Here is a 27015-nt window from a genome sequence, read left to right as displayed (position 1 = left end):
AAGAGGGAGCTGTGTAAATTATGAATACGGAAGCATCTAAAGAAAGAGCACAATAAGCACCCCTCCCCTTTATTAAGCTTTTTTTTTTTTTTTTATTCATCCTTCTTTTATGATTTTGTTTGGCACTTGCAAAACATGTGTTTTTCAAATTTACAAACAGCAACTGAACACAATCTAAGAAAAGGAAGTTGTCAAATTAGGTCACTCCTGCGGTGCAGTTAAATAGGTTCCCCACGAAAACAAGGATTTACATTCAGGCTGTGTGTTTTTGGAGCGCTGCCCAGTCCTTCATGGTGGAAACATCCATATTTCTCCTGCAGGTGATTCATCACTTAAAGAAAAAAAAAAAAGCAACCAACAAACAGTCATCCTGACCTTCCTTCCTCAGGCTGATATTAGATACTCATTAAAAGTCACCTGAAACAATTTGAACCTAATTGATTTCATTATCAGACTCGGCACGACACACAAGGCCCCCACGTCTCACAGCTCCGCTGGAAATTTACAAAGTTAATTAAAAAAAATTGATTTTCATATAAATCCCCCCCCCCACCTCTCTGCTGAACCACCGTAAAGTTACAGGGAGAGAGGCCGGCGAAAGCGCGGCGGCAGTGATGTTCAGTGCGGAAGGGAACGCAGCAGGTTAGAGGTCTGAACGTAGCAAGTGGAGTCAGAAAATTTATTCCTGCTTTCAAGAAAAGTGCGATTATGTGTCTGGCAATGACAGATTGTGTAATAGCATGCTAGGATAGTATCCCCCGCCCCTCCTCACCCTCTCCCAATATCCTCGAATGGTAATATCTCTTCACCTTTTCACCTTCTGCACACTCCCAGGCACACACTTCAGCACCTCCCCACCTTGTTTCTCCTCCCAGCTCCATATAGTGGTCAAGGCAGCAGCAGCAGCAGATGTGGCCTTAATTTTCTCCTGTAATGAATGTGTGTCTCCATCCCGCCACCCTGCTGCGAAGGCGTCCCCAGAAATGATCTTGTGGACTTGGGTTAAGGGCCCTGGAAATAGGCTTCTCTTCCCTCGCAGCACCTTCAGGTCAACCTCTGGGAGGCCTCAGGCTCTGTCAGTCCAGGCAAGGCCTCCCATCTCCTGAGCCATGACTGGGAATCAATCACCAAAGTTGGCTGGGAACATGGGGGGGGTGCAGGGGTCGATCAATGAGGGGCTCCAGGCTTATGGGAGCCCTGATGCATGGCCTGACTACACGTACACACACCTCTGACTCACTCTGAACTCCATTATTGCCAAGCCCCAGGGCAGCTATGTTTATAGTGGACTGGCTGTGTCAGACCATATGAATAACATATGACTGGGAAAACTGAGTTATATTTGCAGTTAAAGACCTTAATTATATTTCAGTATGATTGTCTAGAAAAAAAAAATCCCTGCACAGAACAAAACAAACAGCTGAGCAGCTTGAATGGAAATGTTGCATTCAGTTTACCTATATAATGACATAATATGAGAGCAATCCACTGCAGATCATCTGATCATCGCCTCACACAAACGACCACGACCAACCTTTTATGTGTAACGTGTAACGTCGCCAACACACAGATGTCATTAATATTCTAATTTTATGAGAGAAATGAGATGTTTACCTGAGCCATATCAGGACTAACAAATGAGAAATAACAATGTTTGCATGTGAGAAAAGATTAGGATACACAGAAATAAGCATTTTAGCCAACTGTAAATGAACAGCATGTCCGTGAATGTGTGCCAGAGTCAGAATCTATTGTCTATGTGTGTGAGATCAGTGTGTGCCATCTGTGTCCAGATGTTGCGTAGAGAGCAGGCTGCGTGGACGGCCAGACAGTTGGCAGGCCTTCTGACAGGCCTGTGTTCCTTATTGATAGAGGGATAACAGAGACAGAGGAGTCAGCCGTGCTCAGATAGACCACAATATTGTCGTCTCTGCTGTTATTCATCTCAGCCAGCCAGGAGAAAATGGGATGTTCTGGGGCAAGTTTATGGCTGTCAGATCTGGGCCAAATAGGAGTTGAATAGGTTTCAAACATTTGGAAAACAGCATGAGGAATGTTTGATTTGTCATACAGATGAAGCCAGATTCCTGCACCGGGACTGAAGAATTTCCTGCATTTCAGTTCTTAAAAGGAGGGAAAAAAAGAAAGAAAAAAAAAAGCTGTTTTAATACAGGTGATAAGAAAGCTGAGCCTGAAGTGCATTGCCAAGTGAGCTGGGGTGAAGGCAAGGACCAACATGTCTCTTAGAATGCTTTTCTAGGGGTGGGAAAATCGAATCGAAAAATCAGAAAATCTGGATTTTTTTCTTCACAATTTTAAATTAAATTTTTTTGTTAAAAAATCGATTTTTTTTCAAATGAATAAAATTAATCCACTATAAATTTCTTGTCAATTTTATTCTTTTTATTAATCTTAGTCTTCTTGGGCATTATAGCAGCAGAATAATGATCTGGCTACTATGTTGTTTTTTCCTAACTGAAATAAAAAAAAATTACAAGCAAAAAGTAGTTTTATTTTTTAAAAGAAATTCTTTTTAATCTACAAAAATCATCAATATCAAAGAATTTTGAGAATTGCAATTTAAATCGAATCGGCAACCAAAAAAAAAATCGGAATCGAATCGAATCGGGACAAAAGCATATCGTCACAGCCACACTGCTTTCTATATGTTATTTGACTCACCGCAATCCTTTAATCTGGTTTTTTTTTTTTTTCATATTGCTACGAGGTTAGCAAAGAAAAACTCAAACATCTAAAGACATTTTAGGACTAATTTGCTCATAAACTTCAGCTCAATCTACAAAATGTCAAAATAATGCACCAGAGCTTAAACTGCCCCCTAGCCCTTCTACTGTTTGACTTTTGATAAAAGGCATCTGTTGACTGCTTAGTTTCCATTACTACCTAGCAAAACCGCCTCCCTGACCCTGCACCATCTATTTCTTTTTTTTCTGCCAGAGTTATGGAGAAGGCCCCATGTGCATGGAGGACAGAGCCCTTTTCCAAAAGCTTTGATCCAGAAAGTTCTATAGTCTATAGTTTTGTAGGGGTCATCCACGAGGAGCAATGTGAGCAACAGTGTGTGTAAGTGAAAGCACATTGAGCCTCAGTTAGAGGGGTTGTGAGGTGTGTGTGTGTGTGTGTGTCGGCAGTGTCTTTAACCTACTTCTATGTGTATAAAGAGAGGAGAGCAGATAGAGAGTGTTATTCCATAAGCGAGAGAAATGACACAAAAGTAAAAAAAATAAAACAAGTGCTGGAAAACTGTGAATTGGAGACCAACTCCAAAAATTTCATCAGGCGATATACCGGCTTTCATATCTGTCATCTCTCTTTCATCAAACCCCTCTGTCCCGTATACAAATTATTCATGCCACCAGCTAAATGTATTCATACCATTCTGTTTACTTTATTACTCCACTTTTATTCGCCTCTTTTCCCCACATTTGTTTACAAGAATAAAGCCTACTCTGCACAACAAAAATAAATCACAGCGCCTGCACACGCATCATTCACATTCAAAGAGCACGGCTAAATTATAGATGGCCCCTTTCTCCCCAAATATGCATTTCATTAGCATTTCCTTCGCCTGTTGTCTTTCTCCAACCCCCTCCTTCTGAACGAACGCCTTTTGCACACAACCCACTGATGTGTGAGTGTGTGTGGGTGTGTATGTATGACTAGAGAATGGGAACAGACTTGCAGCAAAGCAGGACGCGTCCCCTTTCCCAAGCCTAATTTAGGATTCAATTACAATACTCTTTAAAAAGCGTCGACTTCAAAATTAATTATTTTAAGATTAGCCTGACAGTAATGGGCCTCCCACCGACGCCTGCAAACACAAGACTGGCCACTCTGTCTCTCGATATATAGTGTCTGTTCTTTCTCTTTCTTTCCTTATCCCCTCTAATCTCTCCCCTTCACAGTCTTTGCCCACCTTCTCTCCATCCTCCCTTCCTGGTGAAAGATAAAAAAAGAAATCCTCCTCTTTCTCTTCTTCCCCTTTTTTTTATTTAAACATGCCCCCATCTCGTTGTTCTGTTACACTTATTTCCTTCTCACATTCTCTTTTTTTTCTTACCCCTCACTCCCTTCATTACTTTATTTTGTGCTCTGATCTCCTTGCAGCTTGTCATGCAACTGATATTGCCTCGGTACAGCGAACTGCTTTATATGAGCCACGAGGGCCTTCTCTCCCACATCCTCCTGCATCCCCAGGAAACGGTGACGGATGAGCCCTACAACAATGCACACACACACACAAACACTCCCGCTTGTACGCTCATGCGCACGCACAAGCGTCTGTCACTGCTGCTGCCAGGCATGAGCAAAAAAAAAAAAAAAAAAAAAAACACGTCGCCCTCCTCCACCCGCTTTGATTGGAGCCAAGCGAAGCATTTTTTTCCCCTCACTCGTCTCCACCGCTGCTGCTTTTCCTCCCGCTAACACCCCCCCCCTATATTTTCTTTCACCTTTTCCTCGTTTCAGAAATTAATGTCATCATCCATTCCCTTCCTCCCACCTCCACAACTCCCAACCCTTCACCCCCCCCCTCCGGCAAAACTCAGCCCAAGCCCCCCAATTCTGTTTATTTAAATATTTAATATGTAAGCAGTCATAAAATAAATGTCAAAAGAGGTAAAGGGAATAAATATGCAAAAAGTGGGGGGAACAAGGCCATTATGGGTAATCATTTCTGTTATACATGTCAACCCCCTCCCCCTCACAAAAAAAAATCTTCACATGACAGACCCTCAAGATGCTGAAGCAACAGGGGAATATATAGAAATGGCTTGAATAATCTGAAATTGTGTGCGTGTGTGTCACAAAGGTAGAGGCAACAACTACACACACATGCAGAGTAACACACTTGTTCGACTAGTGATATGGAAAATAGGCCCTACCATGCACAATTGACTTCTAATACATTGTATACTCCTCAAACCATCCATTTACCAGGCATAGCAATTTCAGGGGCTCTGAAAGCAGCGCTTTGCCAGCATTCTGCAAAATACCTTAAAAAGCCTTCAGCAGATACAAATGCTGTCGCTCTTTAATACTAACACGTCTATTATAGTAAGCATGCAACCAGGATTTTTAATACTGCTTTACTGACTTGACAGGATTTCAATGTTAGATGCATAAAGAACGTGGTGCTCTCTACAGCCAGCAGTATCGCCATGTGCATGCTCATATGTAGTCTCCACACTAGTGACACCCAAACAGATCCCAAGGCTGGGACAACCACGAACTGATGAAAAAAAATGGAAAGCAGACAGGATAAGTAAATCAACTTGCAGGGAGAAAAAGGGAGGCAGAGGGAGAGTGCGGTCTCTCACTGAACAACCTTGAATTTCTCCTTGTTACTGAGATGCTGAAATACAGCAAAGATCAGCACAAAAAGAAAAGAAAAAAATCCCCAATTAAGAACAAAAGTGATCACACAATGTTCATTAACGCTGACAGTATATTGGCTTGGCATTTCGGGGCCTTTTTGTTCTCAGACCTAACAAGCTTCCATGCAACACCAAAGGGCGGCAGGAGGGAAAGTGACATCGCGCCAAGAGTCAAAAGTCAAAGAGAGGTGTTGCCGGCTATTGACCTCGTCACCTCTAATTGCTCAAACTCGTCGGATCCCTGTGAGATTTTCCCATCTGTCAGCATGTGGAAATGTCTACAAGGACGCTCTTGTCCAGCTTTGCCTGAACATGCAACGCGCGCACACACACACACACACACACACACACACACCTCTCTAACATCTTCCCAACTCCCCTACAACGCATCCGGCTGCTCTTAGAGTTCATAGGATTTATATAAAAAATAAGGGCAATGATAAATGAATGGTAGCACTCTGTTGAGTTCCCTTCAGGGTTTTTCAGGTTCTGAATGAACAAAAAAAGCAGAAAACGCAGCAGAAACGTCTGAATATCTTTATCATAAAGTCACTGATTTATCTTTGATACGCTGGTAAAGTTCTGCTCTCGAATAACGTCATTTTTTGTTGCTTTTAGGTTTGGTTTTTTAATATCAGATCATTTTAAATGAAACCCACTGACTCTTGAATTGTTGGGTGTACATGACTGAAAAGATCATTTTGTTGTTCTATTTTTAATTCACCTTAAACATTGGTAATGACAAGAAATATAACATGGCGCTGAAAAACCGATGAGGTGCTAATATTGACGGGGCTCCAGATTCAGATATTTTCACTCAACATTATCACTGGTTATCAACCCACTCATATGGGATAGTGAACTATTCCAATTTATTCATATCAGTCCAACAGGAACCTTTAAATTTGTCAGTTGTGGTTGCTATGGACGCTGCTACTTGCATGGCATCAGTGGTGTAGTCCAAGGTATATGCGGGTATGCGGACTATACCCAGTATTTTTTCCAGTCAGCACTGAGTGCTGCTTTTACAAATACAAACATCCCCTTACATGTACCTGCGTCAACCAGCAGCTCAACTAAGGTTACTTAGGCTACACTGGTGAAGTTAACCATGAGCTGTGGTAACTTTAGCCTGAACAGACATAATAAAGATGTATATGTATATGTCTATGAGTCTTTCTCTCTCCAGTCTATGTGCCTGTATTGGTTTAGGGATTTCATAACTCTTCCACCCTGAAACCAAAGAGCAGAAATTACGAGACAATAAGCAAATATGCAGATGTATTTTTGGGGTAGACTAAAAAGCAAAGTCTAACATGTCACCTTTTCTGAAACAGTGTTTTTCTGGAACACTTTTTTCAGTTTTTTGGGGTTTTTTTTAAACAAAAACTCGAGTAAACCTACCTCTTGAGGGACTACTTCACCTCTTCATGGCATATTCCAATTCTGTTTTGGGTCGTCTGCCATTAATATGTGATATCCATTTCAAATAACTGCCAGTGTTTTGAGTTTGTCTATTTTCAGGAATATTTCTGGAATACACAAAGTTTTCTGATCCTTTTTTTCATTATTTTTCCAGTTTGCAATGACGTCTAAAATTTCACATCAATATTTTATCCCAGTTTTTACATCACGATGAGTGACTTGAAATTACACTTACCCTACAGGGATAGTTGATAGTTGTGAGTGCAGATTATATCTTGAAATATTACAATAAAAACCTGAACAATATAGGATTATATAGACCGTATCTCCCACTAATCCCTGCTTTATTTTTATTCATTTAAATCAATCATAGTATTTATGCACAACTTAAGGAAATACTGAGAATATTTAATGTCCAGTTTTAAATTCTGTACTGTATTCTGTACATAGTTTTATATTCCATTTATACTTCCATAAACTGTCATTCCACCTTTTTTTGTCTGCTTTCACTCTCTGCGGTTGTTGAAATGGTAGTTTATGGATGTGTCTGTTTGAGAATCTGTGATGTAACCCTGACTCAAAGACAGTGTGCCGATGCCAAATCCTGCATTTCATGTCTTCTTTCAAGCCTATATGAATGTCCTACATTGTGAATAACATAAAACTAAAGGTGAATCTTTTTGGACATTGTTGCAAAAAAAAAGAAAAAACTGAACGAAAAAAAGCAAAACGTTGAAGTTTTTTGGTGCTCTCCTAAACTGAGCATCTGAAGGTCTCCGTCAATGAAATGAGAAAAATAAAAACTTTTGCTTTCACTAAACCAAATACATCATCGGGAAATGTCTTCAGCACCACGTGACTTTGAAAAGCTGATTATTGAACATCATTGCATATTTTACGGCTTAATTTAACACTGAAAGGAGCTAAAGACACGTGATCAGCTGTTAGAGAGCACTTGACCTGAGCTGTCATGTAATAACTCAAACTGCCATATATGCTTTTACCCTTTTAATAGTTCGATTATTAAGATTTGAATCCAAGAGAGTCAGATACAGAGATAGAATCCTGAAGTTATTAGTTTTTATTTTGGCATTAATAGTCAGGGGAAGGGTTGGGTTTTGTGCGTGCGTGGGTAACGTGTGTGTGTGTGTGTGTGTGTGTGTGTGTGTGTGTGTGTATTTAAGTGTGAAACTGTTTTTATTTTTATGTTAAGTTGATATGCTTTTCTATGAAACGTGCAACACAAAGTTTGATTGGATTTCATGTAAAACATAATATGTTTAGTTGATGAGGATTGTGAAGCTTTTATGTTTTTCATTATGGGGGTGGCAACATCTGGATGAGGTGCTCCAGGTGTATCCCACTCCTGGGAAGACCCCAGACATGCTGGATGGACTATGTTGCTGTCATAACCCATCATACCAATCGTAAAGGCATAATCTTAGCTAACAAATAACCATGTATGTGAATATCATTCACGCATGCACATGGCTGCTTCCAGAGGGCAGAAAGTGTGTCTGTAAAATAAACTGGCTTTTGTGTCCAAACTTGTATTTGACTGTCAGAATCATTGAGGTGAGATGACATGCTAAAACAGCAAAGCCGGGATTATTGTCCATCTGTAGACATGAAAGGGAAGTCAAGAGACAGCAGTCCGAGTAGGAGTAGGAGGCAGGATGCGTCTGTACGCACAGGCGCCACACATGTTTGCCACATTTCAGTGAAAGCGTCACAAACCCATTTGTGCAATAAATTCATCACCTCTACAACTGAGTGATTTCGCAATTATAGACTATGTATACATGGACAAATATGTAATATCTGATTGATAAAAGTCTGATCAGATATTCCAGCTGACATGTTTACATGGATGCTAAATAAAGCGGTCGGTTGTGTGTTTACATGATGGAAAGCTTTAATATGATTTTAATGCATGCATGCACAGCGTCTTGATTTTCTCAGTCAGTTGGTGTGTCACTTTGACAAAGTAGCCTAAACTAATGGATAAGACTGTGGTTTGCCATTCTGATCATGGGAACGCCTCAGGATCCCCCCACATGAGCTGGAAGAGGTGGCCAGGGGAAGGGAAAGTCAGGCATCCCAATCTTGGCCCTCATGACCCGACCACAGATAAATGGAAGAAAATGGGTGGGTGGATGAATAGTAGCTTGGAATTGATACACACTTTTTTTGCCCTTTTTTTTTTAAATTGAATGCATATTACCAACAGTTTGCAGTCACTGTGGACTTTGTTTTTGTTACTAAAATGCCAGACAGGATGAGTGAATGCAGAGGCTGCGCATGCGCACTGATCCCTCATGTTGTGGGAAATACAAAGCAAATTGAAGAGGTAATGAAAATACATTGAAGTCACATACACACACAGTAAAGCTGCAGTAAACCATTCCCATGAATATTTCCTTTACATGTAAAGATATTTATTACACACACCCTTTGCACATATATCATCACACAACTGTAACATTAAAACATATAATCACTGCCCTTAGCTTGCATATGTTCATGAACATATGTGCATTTCTACTGCTAAATCTCTTTCATACACATGCCCCCTGCTCCCCTTCTGCCCCCTCCAGAGTCCAGGTCAGGGTGCCCTCCAGAGCATTTCACCTTCTCCGCCGTTAATTACCACTAATTGGCCCTGCTCGTTTTCCCCCCGCTATAATGGAACCATTCATCTTTACTACTTAATGAGTAGGCACTGTAGTCACCAGCCAAGGTCACCCACAACTAGCATCCAAAAGACAGAAAGCGAGACTTAGACACAGCTGAGGTGGAAGAGAGGAAAGACGGAACAACAAGGGGAGATGGAGGGAGAGGAGGGGGAGGGGGTGCTGTTGTGCTGAATGCCTTTAAACACAGAGGAGGGAAAAAAATGAATTAGCAGAAGTTTCCGCACATGACTTGGCTTTTTAAAATGTGGCCTATGTGTTAAAGAAAGATGTTGAGAAATGCCTCGGAGCTGTGGGAGTCTGCAGCGCCCAACAAAAACCACAACACACGCAGGGAATTTCCAGAGACGGACTAATTAAAATACGGGTTATGCGAGCGAAAACAATAGATCCCTCAAAACAATGCTGAACCAGTGCACCCAAACAGAGCTGCAAATATGGGGGAAAAAAAAAACTCTTTTTTTTTTTTTTTTTTTTTTTCTAAATGCTCCGAGAGCCTCCTTTCTGCATGCATAATTACAAGAGTCAGTCCAACTTTCAGCATCAGCAGGTGAGAGGGCATCACGTCAGCCAGATCAACCACCATAAAACATCTAATTAAAAATTAAAGCTTTTAATATTCAACTAGATTTGCATTCATGTCTATGGTGATTCCTAAAGAAGGTGAGTTAGTGCCTCTGAATCAAACTTTTAGAATATTGCTAAAAAAAACAACAACTAATTCCTCAACTGAGCCTCCAGTAAATGTGGGAAATTTTTGCACTATCATTTGAGAAATGCATCTAAAACAAACATATTTAGTGAGATTGAATTTCAGTAATCAGTCTCACTGAATGATAAGTTTTCATGCTACACCACAAACTGCTGACATCTGCAACTCAGATAAGACAAGTCAAACAGCAAATCACACCAGTCGAGTGTAAAAATAAGATCTGTATCAGTTTGGTGTCTTTCCATAAGAGAGGTGGTTTTGTGATGTCCCCCCATTCGGTCCCACACGGTTTCGTGGAGCCGAACCCAGTCAGGTGCTCCTGCAGAGCTGTGCTGCTCAGCCCTGCACAGCAATGTTTGTAAATGGGACAGTCTTCCATGGATTATGTTAATGTGGTATTCCACACTCCCCTCTGGCATGTGTCTGACATTACAGTAACCTTTGCATGTTTAGCCAACAGTAACCGTGGATGTTCATTGAGCAGGGTGGGCACACACATGTGCATGCAATCAGAAACAAACGGAAACACACACAGACACTGTTGCACAGGGAGCTTAACTATGCACGGCAAACATCTGCTCCCACAATCCGTATTGATGTCCCTTGGAGGAATTAACATCCTTAAGAAATAAAGGCATTTAAACTTAAACATAAAGTTCACTTGTGTTGTCGATGTCGAAACCACTTCATCCGGCTCCTGTCAAAGGAGTGCTTGGAATGTCGAACACAAGTCTGGCCGTATCAGAGAGGTTTAAGAAGTCCAAGAGAAACACAAGAGACTAAATTCTTCACTCCACGCCCACTGCAGCTAACAAAATTTCTAACATAACCTCTTATCCCGCATACGGCATCTCCAGCGAGCGAGAAGTGTGAAATATGCATGCGTGTGTCCACTGTGCACATGTCTCTGCACAGAAAAGGGATGTGGTGAACAGTTGCCTCCTAAATTGTTGAGATGAAATTGATCTAAATGAAGCAGCATCCTGCCAGGAGTGACCACGAGTGTCCTGTTTTGACCAGTGTCTATAAATTACCAGCGTATCCCCACACACACACAAACATACTAAACTGTAATGGGCTTGGAATGGGTTTGGTGGGAAAAGTAAAGGGATGACAAGAAGATGTTGTGGCCAGGGAAACGAAGAGAATGCCAGTCAGCACAGAAGACTGATGCGCACATAATCCAGGGCTCAGACAACAAGAGTTACTGATTTTGAAATCTAGTTGGAGGACAAACTTTACAGATGATCCTCTCACTAATCTTGATCATGCACACAACGCAGGGCGTTTTAGAAAAAACAATGGCACATCACACTAAAAGATATTCTTAAGACTGCTGAGCCAGAGGGAGAAATCAGACAACTGTGAACAACTTCACATGATCTCACCTAAGGATGAGGGAAATGTAAACATAACAGAAAGGTGCAGAGAGAGAGAGAGAGAGAGAGAGAGAGACCAAAAACATCAGATTATAAGAGTCAACACTGCTTGTCTATTTTTCAGTGAGAACGGGAGGTGAGACTGTAAATGTCGGTTTTCATTTTCAAAAGGAGCTGACATTCGCCTCAAGGGCTAAAATTGTTTGGCAACACTGTCAGCGACTAATAACTCAAATTTTAACTCCAATATATAAAACCAGTTTGATATTTGCCAGCTGCAGTGAGTTAGCAAGTAGTGTGAGAAGTTTAAGATTATTTATATGCATGATCACATTACCAAATGATTTCAGAACCGGAGGAGTGAATTGTGGATAAAAGGTTAAAGATTTAGGTTGAAAGTTTTAAAGTATTTAATAATGGTGCCTAAAGTCAGCCCTACGAAGCCAAACTTATCACACATGATGGTTTCTGAGTCATTTTGCATCACTTTTTTGTTAGAAACTTTGCTCGAAACCCTGTTTACACAATCTGATACTTGTCTCCTGCTTCCTAATAGATACTATAATAAGAAGATCACGCCACAACAGTTCTGACCCATCACATGTAATAAATGATAAAAACCAAAAAAAAAATTTTTCTTTTCTCCTCAGTGTTTCTTAAGTTGGGACTTTAAAGGGTTAAAAAAAAACCGCAGAGGGATTGCATTGCTTATATCCGTGTGCGGAGCAAACAGAGAATCCAAAGACACAGATGAAACTCATTAACAGACTCGTTGCATTGTTCACATCCCATCGTTTCTATTTTTGTCTCTGCGTGCTGCATAAACCACAGACAACACCGTGCTGGTAGCGTTTGGTTGTGGGTGTTTTGGGGTTTTTTTTTCTTCCCATTTTGTACTGAGCAAAATGGTCCCACCATGCCAGCACTGATTAGGATCAATGTAAAACCAAACAGCAAGATGTGTGACTGGAGCGCAGAGCCCACAGTCTGGCTGAAACACTGAGGAGTGCAGAGGCTTTGATGTGTGAAGTGACAGATGATGGCAATGATGATGACAATGATTTTCTCACAGGCTTGCAAGAGAGGACGCTGCCTGCATGGAATTCATACATCAAGTAAAAGCACACACAATTATAGGCGGGAGTGTTTTGCATCCCACAAAAGCAGCAATCGCTGAATATTTTCTGACTTCATACATGAAGAAGTGGAAAATTTAAGCGTTATGAAGCTCGAACTGCAACCTTTGCTTGAACTTTACTTCAAAAGCCTCCAGAGTAACTTACAACTACTAAATGCAAGCGTCAAGGTCAAAAAAATTAATTCCACCAAAACTGACATCAGATCCGTGAGAAAGAATAATAACAGGTACGAAAGAAATCATCTGGACTTCTGCCGGTTATTTTCCTCTTTTCTGTTGACCTGATCTGATGGTCCATTAATTCTGTAATACAAAGAAAACACAAGAACATGCTGATTTTAAAGCTGGTAGACGGATCATTACCTGCTACTTTCAGACAGGGCTGAGGGCTTTGTTTACTGTTTGCTGTTGGCCAAGGCTAGGAGATACGGTACGTGGAGAAAGGACAGCGTTTTAGTAACAGCCCACAGAGCTGTCCAGTTCTGTGTTTAAATATTCAATAGGATATGCTCCCATCTAAATACCTCTCAAATGACTGCTGGTCCCTTGGGAGACCTAGCAAGCTAGTGAGAGCCAGGAAAAAAAACAAAAAAAGAGTCGCTTAAAAGAGTGTATTGAGAGAAAAAACAGGAAGAAAAAAAGAGGCGCCTTCTAAAGTGAGAGCAACCAATATAGGGGACCATCTGTTTAGATCTAGTAGAATACGACGTGCTTTCTAAAGAAAGGAGAGAAAGTAAATAACAACCTCTCCTCTGTGACAGAAACAAAAGAGGAGGAGGTGGGGTGGGTAGGGGGTGTCTTCTATTCTGGGCCTCCACGTGGCTAATTAGCATTTGTGAAGGTCAGGATGGGGACAGTGGTGGGGCTGGGGGAAGTTCAGGGCACCACCACCTGGCAACATGCCCATCACACACAAACACACACAGATTATGAGGAGGAGATTATTAATGTATCATATATTTATATAAAAATTCATTTCATAATATGAATTTTATTGGCGTGTATTCAAGACCAGCAACTCATAAATACTTCTTTCTCATTGTCGTTCGCAAGGATAAAGTGGGGTGAGATCCAGAGGGAGAAGATTTTAACTGTGCTGACATTTGCCAGAGTTCACTTACTGATTCTGTCTCTCCCTTTCTGTCTCTGTAAAGTCGGCCAGGCCCATTCCTCAGAAGTCAGCAGGTCTCCATGTGACTCACTTCAAATATCGCCTACATTTCCACATCTCAGGCCTTCCTACTGTCTCTGCGTGCCGGCTCACATGGAGAGAACCGGCACTAAATCATAAATTATGATCTATTGAAGAAAAAGAAAAAAACAACTAGCTGAATAATATTCAAATTCTTTATATTTTGTGTTGAGCTCTACTGATTGGAAAAACAGCAGTGCTTTAAATTGAATGTGTAATGATCACAGAGGAAGTGACATCAGTTCATGGAAAGATTACCTGGAAGCCAAAGTTGCGATTAAATCCCACAAATAACATGGAAGGAAATATAAAAGATGCTCAAACTGGATGCAAAAGGCTTTGGACTGTTTCATCAAAGTGGAAAAAAAATCTAATTTTACCACATGGACATTTAACTTTCTACCCCAACACTGCTTTGGTTTCTATTTTCCTGCACCCCCCCCCATGACGCGGGCAGTCCAGATAAGACAGAGCTGAGAAACAGCTGACACAAAATCAACACCCGCTCGGAGTAATTAAATCCTCTCTTCAGGGCGTTTACACACCAACCTTTGATTTCAGGAGATGTTATGAATGCAGTAAAGCTAAATTTGATAAAAGAAAAAAAAAAAAAAGGGGAGGGGAGGGGGTTACAATTATTTTATTAGCAAGCTGATGACACAAAGTTGCATCCAGTGATGCAACTGGACAGTTATTTTATGTTTTATAATTCTTATCATTTTTCAAAATCAGAATTAATTGGTGTTTTGTAGAAAACACATGCAGACCAGGGATAACCCCAGCCTGCCAATTACCTGAGCAGGCTCCCAGTTCCATCCGAGGAAGATGAAAAACGCTGCACGGGCCCTTATCTGGCGCAACAGAGCAAATTAAAATTTCACTCTAGTGTTGCTAATCAGTGCAGCGTTGGCTGGCCAAGACTGAGATGTAAACAAAACAACATAAACAAACGTCTGACGGGAGGGGGCAGAGAGCAAGAGGAAGAGGAGAGACCAGAGGGAGGGGGAGTTCTCATGAGAAGGGCAGGGCTGTAGCTGGACTGCTTAGTGCTGACGAAGGATCTTCCTCTGGCACAAACAATCACACAAACAGAAAATCTAAAAGCATGTCCAAAAATAAAGTTAAGCACCCAGACATGCACACACACACACACACACACACACACACACACACACACACACACACACACACACACACCTTCAGGCCCATTTCCTGACCAGACCCCCGAGGGCTGTCCGTCTGATGCAGAACATGTTCCATAAATTAAATTGCAGCAGCCACAGTCGGGCCCATCACTATGCACAAGGCTCCCTGAGATAGCCGCATAATACAAAGTGACATTGATGTATTGCTCCTATTATAAAGTCACACTAATAATTCATAAGAGATAAATGTAAACAGTATGCACGAGAGAGCAGCACGAGCAGGGATCATTTCAAGGTAAGCACTTTACCAAGGATGGGATTGGATCTGGGCTTTGATATGTAGAGCTACTGGGCTTTGATTCCCTTTCTGTGGAAAAAAGCAGCGAAACGCTGAGCATAATAGTGATAAATTAGTGGAAACCGTAGACATGCGTTCATTTTCATTTCATTAGGTCAGATTTTAAAAGAGTTGCTATTGTAATTATCTGAGCAATAACACTATGTCTCATTTACTAAGGCTCCGTTATTATCTACTAATTACTTTTACTGTTTCGTGTGTATTATCTGATTAGTTCACAGCAGACAAACACTTGTTAGACATGAAATGTTTCATTTGTGGTGTAAACTAAAAAGAAAGTTAAAAAATAAAGATAGGCTGATATGCCAGCAAAGATAGATGCTCTACAGGAAGGAGAATTACAGTTTGAGATGCTGGAGGAAGCCAATTTTACAGACATAAACTAGACCCTGAACATAACGCCATAATTTAGAAAAAAATCTGGTACAAGGTAATGTTTTTATTTGATGGACGATTTTAGGAATCCCATGCATATCTGAGGTATGCACATAGAGAATAAACATGCACACTGGTGGGCTTTCATTCTGATGATTGACCAAAAAAAGTGAGTGTGGAGGGGATGGGGTAGCAGTGTAAATGAGGTTTGCTTGTTTCGCTCGCAGCTTGCTCCTGAAGAGAGGCAGTGGGGAGGGAAATTGAATTTGAAAGAAAGAAGGGAGGGTGGGGGAGGACAGTGCCAACAGGTGACAGAGGCGTGCTTCAGCCAAACGCATTCTGAAGTGAAGTGCAGTCATATCACGGGCCAATTTGGAGGCAGTATTATTAACTACACCGCTCGCCTTTTACACACAGCCTGTCAGCGCGCAGGAGAGCAGCGCTGCAGCTCCAAATATGAATTAAACATTGAGCTTTTGTAGCGTGAATATACTGCTGCTGAAATGTTGGTAGAGTCAAGGAAAAAAAACTGTGTTGCACATGGACTTACTCCTAAAGAGGGGAAAAAACTGTGTGTGGTGCAACTGTAAAATACCATATTAGACTGGTTTGTTTGAATTGTTTAAAATACCTGCCTGTAGTAATATTACACACATACACACACACATTATTCAAATTATATATATATATATATATATATATATATATATATATATATATATATATATATATATATATATATATATATATATATATATATATATATATATATGTGTGTGTGTGTAAAGATATATCTGTGTGAGTGAAAATCGGCTTACATGATATCTAAGATAAATTTAATTATTTTTGACCCATTTAAAATATTCAACAACTAATCAAACCACAGTCACTAATAATTACTGTGCTGAGGAGTTCGATGGCTGCATGTTTCTAGTGACCATTTTAGCATAATTTGACACAATCATTACAACAGCATAGCCTCCCACGCTAAACAGTCACCTCATTTCCTCTGCATCCACAAATTGCCTTTGATTGAAACAATGTAGGCTAATGAACTACTTTTGTTTTGCGAGAGGCATATAGCACTAGCAACGCTCAACCTCCTTGCCCTCCAGTCGTCCAGATGTGCCATCCAGCAGTGTGCATAATTTGATGCAGCAAAAACAAGTGCAGAATAATGGCTCTTCTGGTGAATCGGTGATGTTTTGCTTCAGTTCTGAACTTGAAGCCCCCACCCCCCTATCCCCCTTGCCTGTCAGTTGGCATGCTGTTGACAACAGAAATTTTGCAACAGAGTTTGGGGGCCACCTAAGGATCTTTAAAGGCAGTACCCCAAACAGATGGAGGACTGAATAATAAGCTGCACTTGCATTCTATTCTCACATTAAAGTACCCCGAAGGAAGCCTTTCAAGCTCATCTCCAACAGATTATAGTGTGAATTTAGAAAGCAGGAAAATCAAATAAACACATGCAAACAATCCTCAAATCCTGTGTTATTTGAGCTTGTCACTGAAACATGTGAAGCCATCCATTTTCTTCTCTTTAAGATGACATTCCAGCCTTTTGCATCTCTGTTCTCAAGCTAAAAAAAAAAGAGAATTAGCAAGAGTGGGGAAACTTTCATAAGCTGTCAATTATTGCTTTGGGTTGTCTAAAAGTCTGAATATTCCCATGACACCTGAATGCAGCATCCCTACAGCGCCATGACCAAAAGAACCCTGCAAAAATGTTTTGGTTTTTTTCCTTCCTCCCTCCTGAACGCAGTCCACCCAGTAGGGCCACTGGGAGCCAATCAGATGACAGAATGGGTGTCAACTGCGAGCCAGGGGTGTGCAGCGCTTTTACTCAGTTTACCTCCACTATTCAAATTCTTTGCAGCACTGAGTGGGAATAAACGAGGCGCGCAGAAGCGCGCAGACAGCGCGCGCAGAGAAGGACAGACCAGATGTCAGCGGTCGCAATGTCTGGCTGACATTTACAAACAAGAGAAAATGTAAAAGATTTGAGTTATTCAACGTTTATTTAAAGTATGTAGGCACATTTATCTGCAGGAATGTTTCACTTTGTTCGGACACAGCTCGCGCTGAAAGCGGGGCGTTTTGCAACGTGTCTGAGACCACGTCGGCAGAGAGGCGCGTGCAGCTGCACATCCACTCCTCTGCCTTATCCTGACGGTCTAAACTGCAAAATCACTTTCAATTTGACTTCATGGAACGCAGTCTTTTTTATTTCTCTAGGCTTATTTGAAATATTTTACAGCAAAGGTATTTGCTAATGAAAAAAAACAAGTTTATTACGATTTTCTTCCCTCTTTACATTCAATTTGTGTAGCTTTGTCTTTAACATGGGTAATACTAAATCAGTGGCATGAGTCTGTAACAGCCATTTTATTAAAAACATTTAGAAAAAGGAACTTTTGCATACTGTTCACAAACACTCCATGCCACTCTGATCCACAGCGCATCTGGCACGTTGTCCTGCAGCTCTGACTAGATCAACTTGTGCGCCTGAAGTTTCCAAAACTCACCTGCGTCCTGCCGAGGCCTTGCCCTCCGTTGCCTGTAGGGTTCATTGAAAGCGGATGGTTCCTCTGCTGCCCGACCCAGTGAGCTGTGGTTGCTCCATACTGGGGCCCCACGTCTTTCCCCAGCCCCATACTGGTTTGCTGCTGAGCCGCGGGGCCGCTATAGTCTTGATAGGCACCTCCATAACCCCGCATCATTGGGCTGGGGGACGTCAGGAGCTGGTTGAGAGTTGGGGTGGCCCCTGAGGGATGCTGCTGCTGCTGCTGTTGTTGAGTTTGTCCTGGGTACCTCTGAAAGCCACCCGAGGCAGCTCCCAGAGGAGACTTGCCATGGTTTGCTGAGGAGTTGCTGCCCATCATCATGTTCCCTGGTTGCCGACATCCAGAGGGCCCCATCATCCCGTAGGCCCCGCCGCCGTAGCTCGCCCGGTAAGCTGGGTACTGGCCGTACTGGCTGTTGTGGTACCCTGCTTCTTGGGAGTTCTCCATGCTGTTGTGTACCGAGGAGTGCGTGGTCCCCATCCCGCTGCTTTGTTGCTGTGGCCCGCCATGTTGGTCATAACATGGCCTTGAAGGATAGTAGTTGTTGTTAAACTCAGAGTTGTTATTTGGTGGCCCCAAGTTCGCGTGTTCAAACCTGGAACTCATCATCCTCTCCGAGGGTTTACAGGTGAGGTCCCCCTCACCTTTCCCCGGAATGTGCTGCTGCTGTGACTCCTCCTGCCCCCCCAACAGGTTCTCCTTGCCGCCGTGGTGTTGGTGATCCATACTTCTGTCCCCACGGGGAACCTGGCCGTTGTTGTTGTTGACGTTGTTGTTACTTTGGATCTGCCTCTGCTGATGTGGCGCAAACTGGCCAAATTGCGGCAGCGGCTGCTGCGGCGGCTGTGCGTGAGGGGGATCTCCGCTCCCCACACATTTCAGCTTGTGGTTTGCGATCAAGCCCGTTTCCATCGACGAAGTGTTGGAATTGGACACCGACGCGGACGTGAGGCTGTTCCCAGCCTTGTCGTGGCTGTCCGGAGCGCCGTGACTCGTGGAAGTTGAATGAACCATACTGAGCTCGTTCCGGCGGTGATGGTCTACATTATTCAGAGTCCCATCGCTGGCACCCAGCATCGACCCAGTTCGCTGCACGGTTCCTCCTCCTCCTCCTCCGGATTTCCCCGAATTGAGCTCCGGACCCAAAACACCTGATAATTTCTTATTTTTATTATTAGTTCTGGTCGGAGCAGATGCCACTTGCGCAGCCATGGTCACTCCAACATCTCAGCGCGCAATGACAGCAAGCCCCGACCAGCCTCGCGCACAGAAAACACAACAAGAGGGGAAGAAAAACACAAGCTGGGAGCTGAAGAAAAAAATATATTCAGAAGGAAAGCAATCTTTTTTTTTTTTTTTCCTAGCGCTGGTGTTGCTGTGGTGGTGAAATGGTGCGTCAGTGAGGCTTCATGTTGAAAGTTTTTCTGCCAGGTTGAAACGAAACTTTTTTTCCTTCCCCCCTCCGCCTCTCCTCCATCCCGGTTCTCAGTGAAATGTAGCAGCGTCTCCCGGAGCCCTTGTGGCCCAGCATGGCATGAGAGAGCGGGCTCTACCAGCTTATCCTCCTCCAGGGCTCCAGCGCGCCTCACATGGAAAATCCGGACTGGAATACTGAGCCATTGCGCACTCACTGTGTATTTTTCTCCCTCTTTAACATTCCTTTTATGGCTCAAACAACTAAATAAGATACTGATGTAATAATACAGTTGGTTTATAATCTAAATATCCAAACTTTCATTATAAAGTTCAGATTCCTCTTATTAAAACCCCACACATGCGCAGAGTTAGGCGTCATTTACTCTAAGGTCAATTTTCTTTTTTCCAAACAGCTGACACAAGTCAATATTCCCAGTATGTGCACATACGTATCTAAAAATTTCTAAAATCGTCCTCCAAATAAACACATATTGTACCTTTTGGGCTTATTGCGAGTCTCGAGTCCATTATCCAGATCTGATTTTTCCTCTCCCCCCCCCCACCCTCTCTGTCCCTCAGCTCAAGCCAGTTTCTCTGCAGCTCTGACAGCAGTCGGACACGCAACCACAAACGGTGTGCAGCAACGTTGCCATCAGAATAAGAATGTAATCTCACTATATAACGCCTTCATATCGGTTTTATTTCTTTTTTCCTCCAGAATTTTAGGCCCATTTTTCCTGCAACAAAGACGAATCCAGCCTTCCATCGTGTAATGAAAGGGGAAGCATGCAATCATTTGAAATATATAGGACTGTTCCACAGTGCAGCTTGACACTGGAACTCAGAGCTCAATATAAACTTCAGTATTCACATGAATTTAACATGATATGTACTGAAGCAAACCCTCATTAAGGCCTTATTTGAAAAGGAAGATGAGATCTTTCCTTTCCCTCAAAAGATTTCCTTTATCAAAGATAAACTTGTCTAAAATCATAATGGAATTTTAAAATGAAAGTTAAAAAAAAAAAAAGAGAAGAAAAAAATCTACCACAGGCTGCAGTGCAGGACCACACAAAAGCAAAAAGTCTACAAGATATTCCATCCCATCGATGGTATTCAAACATGAATGTAAAATAGTGCTTAGTAAAGAAGCCAGGGTGTCTGTTGGGACTTGAATGAGCAGAGGGGTCCGCTTTGATGAGATCAGATGCATTTGATCAACAGAGGGAGCTGCGGATGAAAGAGAGGAGGATGGAGGCGGTGGGAAGAGAGGGTTTTGGGGATGAGAGTTGTGCTGAGGATGGCCATGATAATGATGATGATGAGTGGCTGTGCTGGGAGCAAATGTTAGAAAAATTGCAACGCTGGTTGTGCAAGAAAAGATGACCAGTATTGACATGAAAATAGACAACCATATGATTGTAATTTGGGTTATATATGTTAAAAACAAGGAGACAATTCCCCTTTGCATTGTAGTTTGCTGAGTTTAGTGTTGGATAATTCACAAGAAGACATGTCCATGACAATGGGAAGACCCCTGCTGGAGATAGTGTGTTAGTACAAGCTGAAGGTTAAAAATAAATAAAAATGAATACATACACATTTAAAATACAGTATCATTCAATAATATACTGTTGAAACTAAAGTAAAAATGCAAAATGCACATAAAATGCATGGATATGTCACAAATTCATATTACTGCATGACACCAGGAAGCTTAATCCTACTTTTCCTAACGGAGCTCAGTCATTGGAGACAAATAAAAGAGAGTGACATCCCTGGAAACCTCTCCCAACCGCTTGCCTTTATGAGCCCATATGGCAGAAAATAAAAGCAATAACACTGTTATGGTCCAACTACAAAGTCTCCATGGTGTTCACATTCACTAAGCTCAGGCCCGGCCTATAGCATCAACAGGACCAGATGGCTATTTATCTATAGGGCACCCTGAGAACACATCACATTTACATCCTACGTTCATGTGAGTGTGAGAGGGGAGCCACACAGGTGACAGCCGCCCTCACAAGTGTGTATGTGGATAGACAAAATTAGGTACCTTTAAATTTAGTGCCAAACTAGGGGGGGCATTATTGGTTATTTGCCTCATCCACATCCCTCGTGCTTCCTTTTGCTTTTGTACACATGATGATTCTGGCTCTCATCAGCGTCCCAGATCAAAGCCACAGCACTGATCTCATCTAGAGCAACGCTAACGCCGACAGTGAAGGGACCTGAGGCATTAGCATATTCTATGATGGCGCCCAGCTTTTCAAGCCGTTGCCTCGGCTGCAGCTCTGGGTGTGCCATGCTGTGGCTTTGCAACTCTAATTTCCCTTTCTCGCTCATTAAAAAAGCCCACTGTTCTCCTATTAATTCGCAGACATACTGATCTGCTTGAAAGCCAAGGATGCATGTGTGCGTGTGTGTGTGTGTGTGTGTGTGTGGGAAGAGGGAGGTGGAGGAGGGCAATGGCTCAGCGCATTTGCATTTATGTTTAATTTATAACCTTCAGGGGCCCCCTGATGCAGCAAGATTGAAACAATAACTCCAGACAAACACGGGGAAGAGAGGAGGAGGAGCCGGAGGAGGGTGGATGGAATTAAAAATATACAGATACGGGATGCTACGCGCTTTGAATGTTGGTGTTTGAGCATGTGTGCGCATGAGCAGGGACCGTGTTGTTGCCTGTGCGCCATGTGCATGCGTTTCTGTGAGTATTCATTTGTGCATCTGCATCAAGGTGCATCTGAGATGCGCACATTCACACAGATGAGCTGACAGAGAGGCAGAGGTCTCCAATCCACGGGGGGATAACATGCCACTGTGAGTGTCTGTCAGGAGGAGAGCTGGAGCCTGTTCCGGGGGAGTCTGTAGGGATTTCCCCCTTAGCAGCACAGCACAGCAGACAGCAGCAGCAGCACAAGCCTGGCCAAGCACAGAAAGTGGGTCAGCCCAAAACACACACACACACACACACACACACACAAACAAGCATGCATGCATGCACACACACAGGCTTCGATGTATGCAGTCCTAATGTCATAGTGTGGGTGTGTTTGAGAGGAAAAGACAGAGAGATGGTGCAGAAACCGAATGCACAGAGGACTGTGTGCATGAGAAACTGTGTAGTATGCTGTTTGTGCGTGTGCATGTGTGGAGGGGTCTTATTTAAGATGAAGGGTAGATGGCTGAAGTGTAGAGGGAGGGCATATAGCTGAGACAAAAACTCAGCGAGCCATTGTGAGCACACCGTATGGAAGTGCATCAAATTGATCCATAGTCTTTTCATTTCAGGCTTGGGTAAATAACAGCATTTGCATTGATCATTCTGCAAAACCAGGCAACGATGGGCTTGGGAGCACACAGTATGCGTGTTTCTTTCTGTGTGTGTCTGTGTGTGTGCGCGCGCGTTGGTGCGGCCGCTAACAAAACATCTCATTCTTTTCAGCTCCTTGCGGGAGTCAAGGGCCTCAGCAGAGCCCCTACAAACGGCTATGATGGATAAAATGTTTTCAACAACACTTCAGAAGAGTGGATGCTATTGTGTCCGCCTGTACACTGAAACACAGAATTCCCAGGACACCACATGCTCTATTTATGTGTTATGAAAAACATGACTCAAAAGAAATCGGGAAAAACAGCCATGCTCCACTTTCACTGTCAGCTATCATGTGAAGTGTGAAGAGGAGGATGAGGATGAGAGCGAGATGGAGACAGGGAAAATGAGAGTAGAGTGATTTTCTTCATCCACAGATCCTATCCTGATGGTGACAGGAGACTGGGCTCTCAGAAACCTCACAACCCCACACCCACCAGCCCCATACCTCCACTCCATCCCCCCCCCCCCCCCCCCCCCCCACCCTCTGATGCCTGTCACTGCTACTCTCACCCTCCCTTCTCCCGACTGAAGGAGTGTGTGAAGTGTCCCCCGAGAGGCACTGACTCAAAGACGGTATTTACAAGATCCACACTGAGCCCACTTTTAACTGCCTGTGAAGAACTTCTCCCGCCGCCTTTGATGTGCCAACCTAATGGGGAAGAGCTCGCCGGCAGTCATTGCATATGTTAGCGAGGCAACGTGAGTTAATCTGCTAGCATTGCAAGGTAGACTTCATGCTGCTTGCAGTGAGTGAACACTTCAAATGCTGTATAGCTTTGGTGCATTCCTGCCTCTGGAAAAATTCCCACCGGCAAGCAGACGCTGACATGATGCGTCAACTTTACAGCAAGTCAGTGGCACCACAAGCAAGATGTGGGGGGGTGGGGTTAGCATAGTCATAAGTTGACATAGCTGCCCGCCTTGTGTGACAGTCAAGCAGCGCATAAGTCAGTGATATGATTATCTATGCAGTTTACATTAGCCTTCATTAGCTTATTGGTGGGGCAACAAAAACTATTTGATGTGAACAACATTATAAAAAAAAGGGAAGCAATTCCACATGGCACATAGCGAACCCGTAATGCCATCCTCTTACTGTTAAGTTTAGGGTCAAAGGTCACAAAGCACGTTTGATTCAGTACTCACTTATTCACAGACACGCAACAAAAATGCACCCACAAGCAAATGCACAAAGGCAAAACACTGACACTCATTCAGCTTAGTTTTATCTTTAACAAGGGTTGGGAGAAGGAAGGCTTTCACAACAAACAGAGGCATTTGGAACAATTTTTAGGCTAATTAGGTTTGTGTTTTGTTTGTTGTTCAGGAGGCATGATCAAAGTGATATTTCACCAATTTGTGTCAGCTCAGGAGGAGAGGAGGAAGAGTTTGGAGAACACCGCCTATTAATCTCCTCAGGTTCGGCGTGCTCTTGCGTTAGGGACGCTAATCAAAACAAGAAAATTATGAATTATGAAAAGTGTTGATCAGAAATGAAACAAAACAGTACATTCGTGTTTTATTAGCTTCGCTCCTTCTTAGTAACAGGATTCTACTAAGGCCACACCTTTTTTTTTTTCTTTTTTTTTTTTTTTTTTAGTTCTTACATTTTCAGTGGATGTTCAATCGTCCATGCTCAGCCTGAGTGGAAGGAGAAAAAAAAAAAAAAATCTGAGAGATGTAGATTGTTTGACCCTAGAGCTCAAAGTCTGAGAGCAACTGGGTGTTTTGATCTTATCTAATATTTATGAATAACTTCCTTGATATTTCCTTCACTCCATGAAGCCATCCGCTTTTACAGCGTTACACAATGATGTCTTAGAGGGGCAATGACGAAGATCAAACGGGGTCTGGGCTCAGAATACAGAACACGCTCTTTCTCTCTCACTCTCTCTCTCTACATAGCCTGCGAGGAAACACAGCAGCAAGCTATCTAATGCTCTATGATTGAAATACAAGCTCCACTAGGCTGCAGCCTGCACTCTGATGATATTTGTATTTGTGTTAAAGAATATGTGCACAGAGAGGGGAAAACACTGTCGCAGTTTGAGTAGAAATGTACATGTGCTGTGGATTGGATTCTGCTGTCTGCTTTTCTGTGGCTTTCACAGAACTATTCAAGGCTGTTTGGATCAGTAATAGCCTCAGATGCTTTTCACGATCTCTTCACAAAAGTCAAGTGTTCTCAACATGTTATTTGCCCAAAGTGGCCTTGTTCCATGGCTCTATTGTTAGCCTAATGGAGGCAAGATGACACTAAGACTCTAATTATGGACACCAACGATCAGCCCTGATAATATTGAGAGCAAAGTGGGTAATTTGTGGCTGTTGTGTTGAAGCGCTGAGGGTAGGCGAAGAAAAGGGAGGGGGTGGTGGAGAGAAAAGGGGAGGTGGGGAAGTTGTTTTCTTGTGTCATCGTCTCATCGTCCATCACCCTAATCATTCCCCCAGAACCCAGAGCCAAGATGTGGGCACAGCAGGAGAATATTAATGGACTGTGTGACATTACGGTTCCCGCCCATTCAAAAGGAATGTTCTATTACATTATAGGCTATCAACAGGTGATTTCTCACCGCTCACTAGGATTCATTGAAGTACACTCCTATTTCATAAAGTGCCTGCATGGCGGAGCTCAAGTGCCCATTCGTCTTGTATAATTCAGATATTAAACATACAGCCGACTTGGGGCTATAGATCAGTGTCTTGTTTGTCACCAAGCTTGTGGTATGCTTTTCTAAAATCTACCCGAAAGATTGATCAAATTGTCAATATTTGATTGAACAGACCTTTGCACACAAATTCAAAATAGGTGTGATGAATAATCTCTGCATCATGGTGCTTTCTTGCAAAACATCATTCAGAAAAGAAAGAAAAGGGGGTGGACAAAGTTTGGCCTTTAGCTTAAATTCACCATGAGGTAAACAACCCATCACAATCAATACAGTGCAGCGCCAGCAGCAGCAAGACAGGCACCAAAGAAACTCTGGAAGCCTGTGCCTATTCTGTCAACACCCAAAATCAAAGCCCTTTTCTCTTGAGTGATCTGTCCAAACAATTAAAATGGAACCTCTTTGTACCATCACACTTAACATGTCAGACAGAGAAATGAAAGGAGCCGGGTGTATTGGAGCCGCGTGCCGTGACGCCTCCTGTGACAAGCCCCACGGAGAGCGCGTCACACCGCAGGAATGACGGCACTGTTCAAATTTTAAATATGTTTTGACACAAAATCAAAAGTTGCTCGCCATAATGGGGCAGAGCTTCCCCCCCGCCCCCGCTTTATCTGTGTGATCACTTATTAGACCCCTAGGTGAACCAGGCAGAAATACTGACACCTGAATATTCTCTTTGCACTTTCTTTGACATTTTTTTTTTCTTACCAGATCTGGGAATCATTTCACATTGTGAGATATCATTTCATAGTAAGACTCGAGCTCTGATCTCGCCACATCTGAGGCTCGTGAAAAGCCACCAGTGATCAATGAGGATTCCTGTGCGAGTTGGTAGGTTTTATCTGTCTCACACTCTCGCTTCTGGTGTCCATAGTTGTGTCTGCTGCTCTTCACTTTCTGGTGAATGTAATAAAACAAAGATCCGACAGCTTGACAGTGAACGTTAGGCTAGTTCTAACAATCCTGAAAATACAGAGAGCTCGAATTAGCAGGATTTTTCCTGTCTGTTTGAAAGCTGAGTGGTTTAATGAATTTGATCCTGGAAGCATACTGACTGGACAAGAACTAATCAGTCGAGCAATCCCTTTCCCCCAAAAATAGATGCCATCTGACATCTTTTTTGTCATATGGCAGTGGTGTTATGCGGAGAATAATACATTTTTCTTTA

General features: G+C 42.6%; 1 protein-coding gene across 1 annotated transcript in view; it reads right to left on the bottom strand.

Moving 5' to 3' along the window:
* Positions 1-19592, bottom strand: part of LOC306772661 (AT-rich interactive domain-containing protein 1B-like) — a gene marked incomplete at both ends in the record, with an annotated part of 174903 nt that extends 155311 nt beyond the window's left edge. The window contains one exon of the mRNA XM_079262259.1: positions 18342-19592. Within this exon, the coding sequence (XP_079118385.1) occupies positions 18342-19592 (1251 nt within the window). The remainder of the gene's footprint in view (positions 1-18341) is intronic.
* Between the last annotated feature and the right edge of the window lie 7423 nt (positions 19593-27015).

This window comes from Telmatherina bonti, assembly GCF_933228915.1.
Source record: "Telmatherina bonti genome assembly, chromosome: 22".
NCBI classification, from domain to species: domain Eukaryota; kingdom Metazoa; phylum Chordata; class Actinopteri; order Atheriniformes; family Telmatherinidae; genus Telmatherina; species Telmatherina bonti.
The sequence above is the reverse complement of the archived record's forward strand: the minus strand, read 5'-3'. Positions and strand labels throughout refer to the sequence as shown.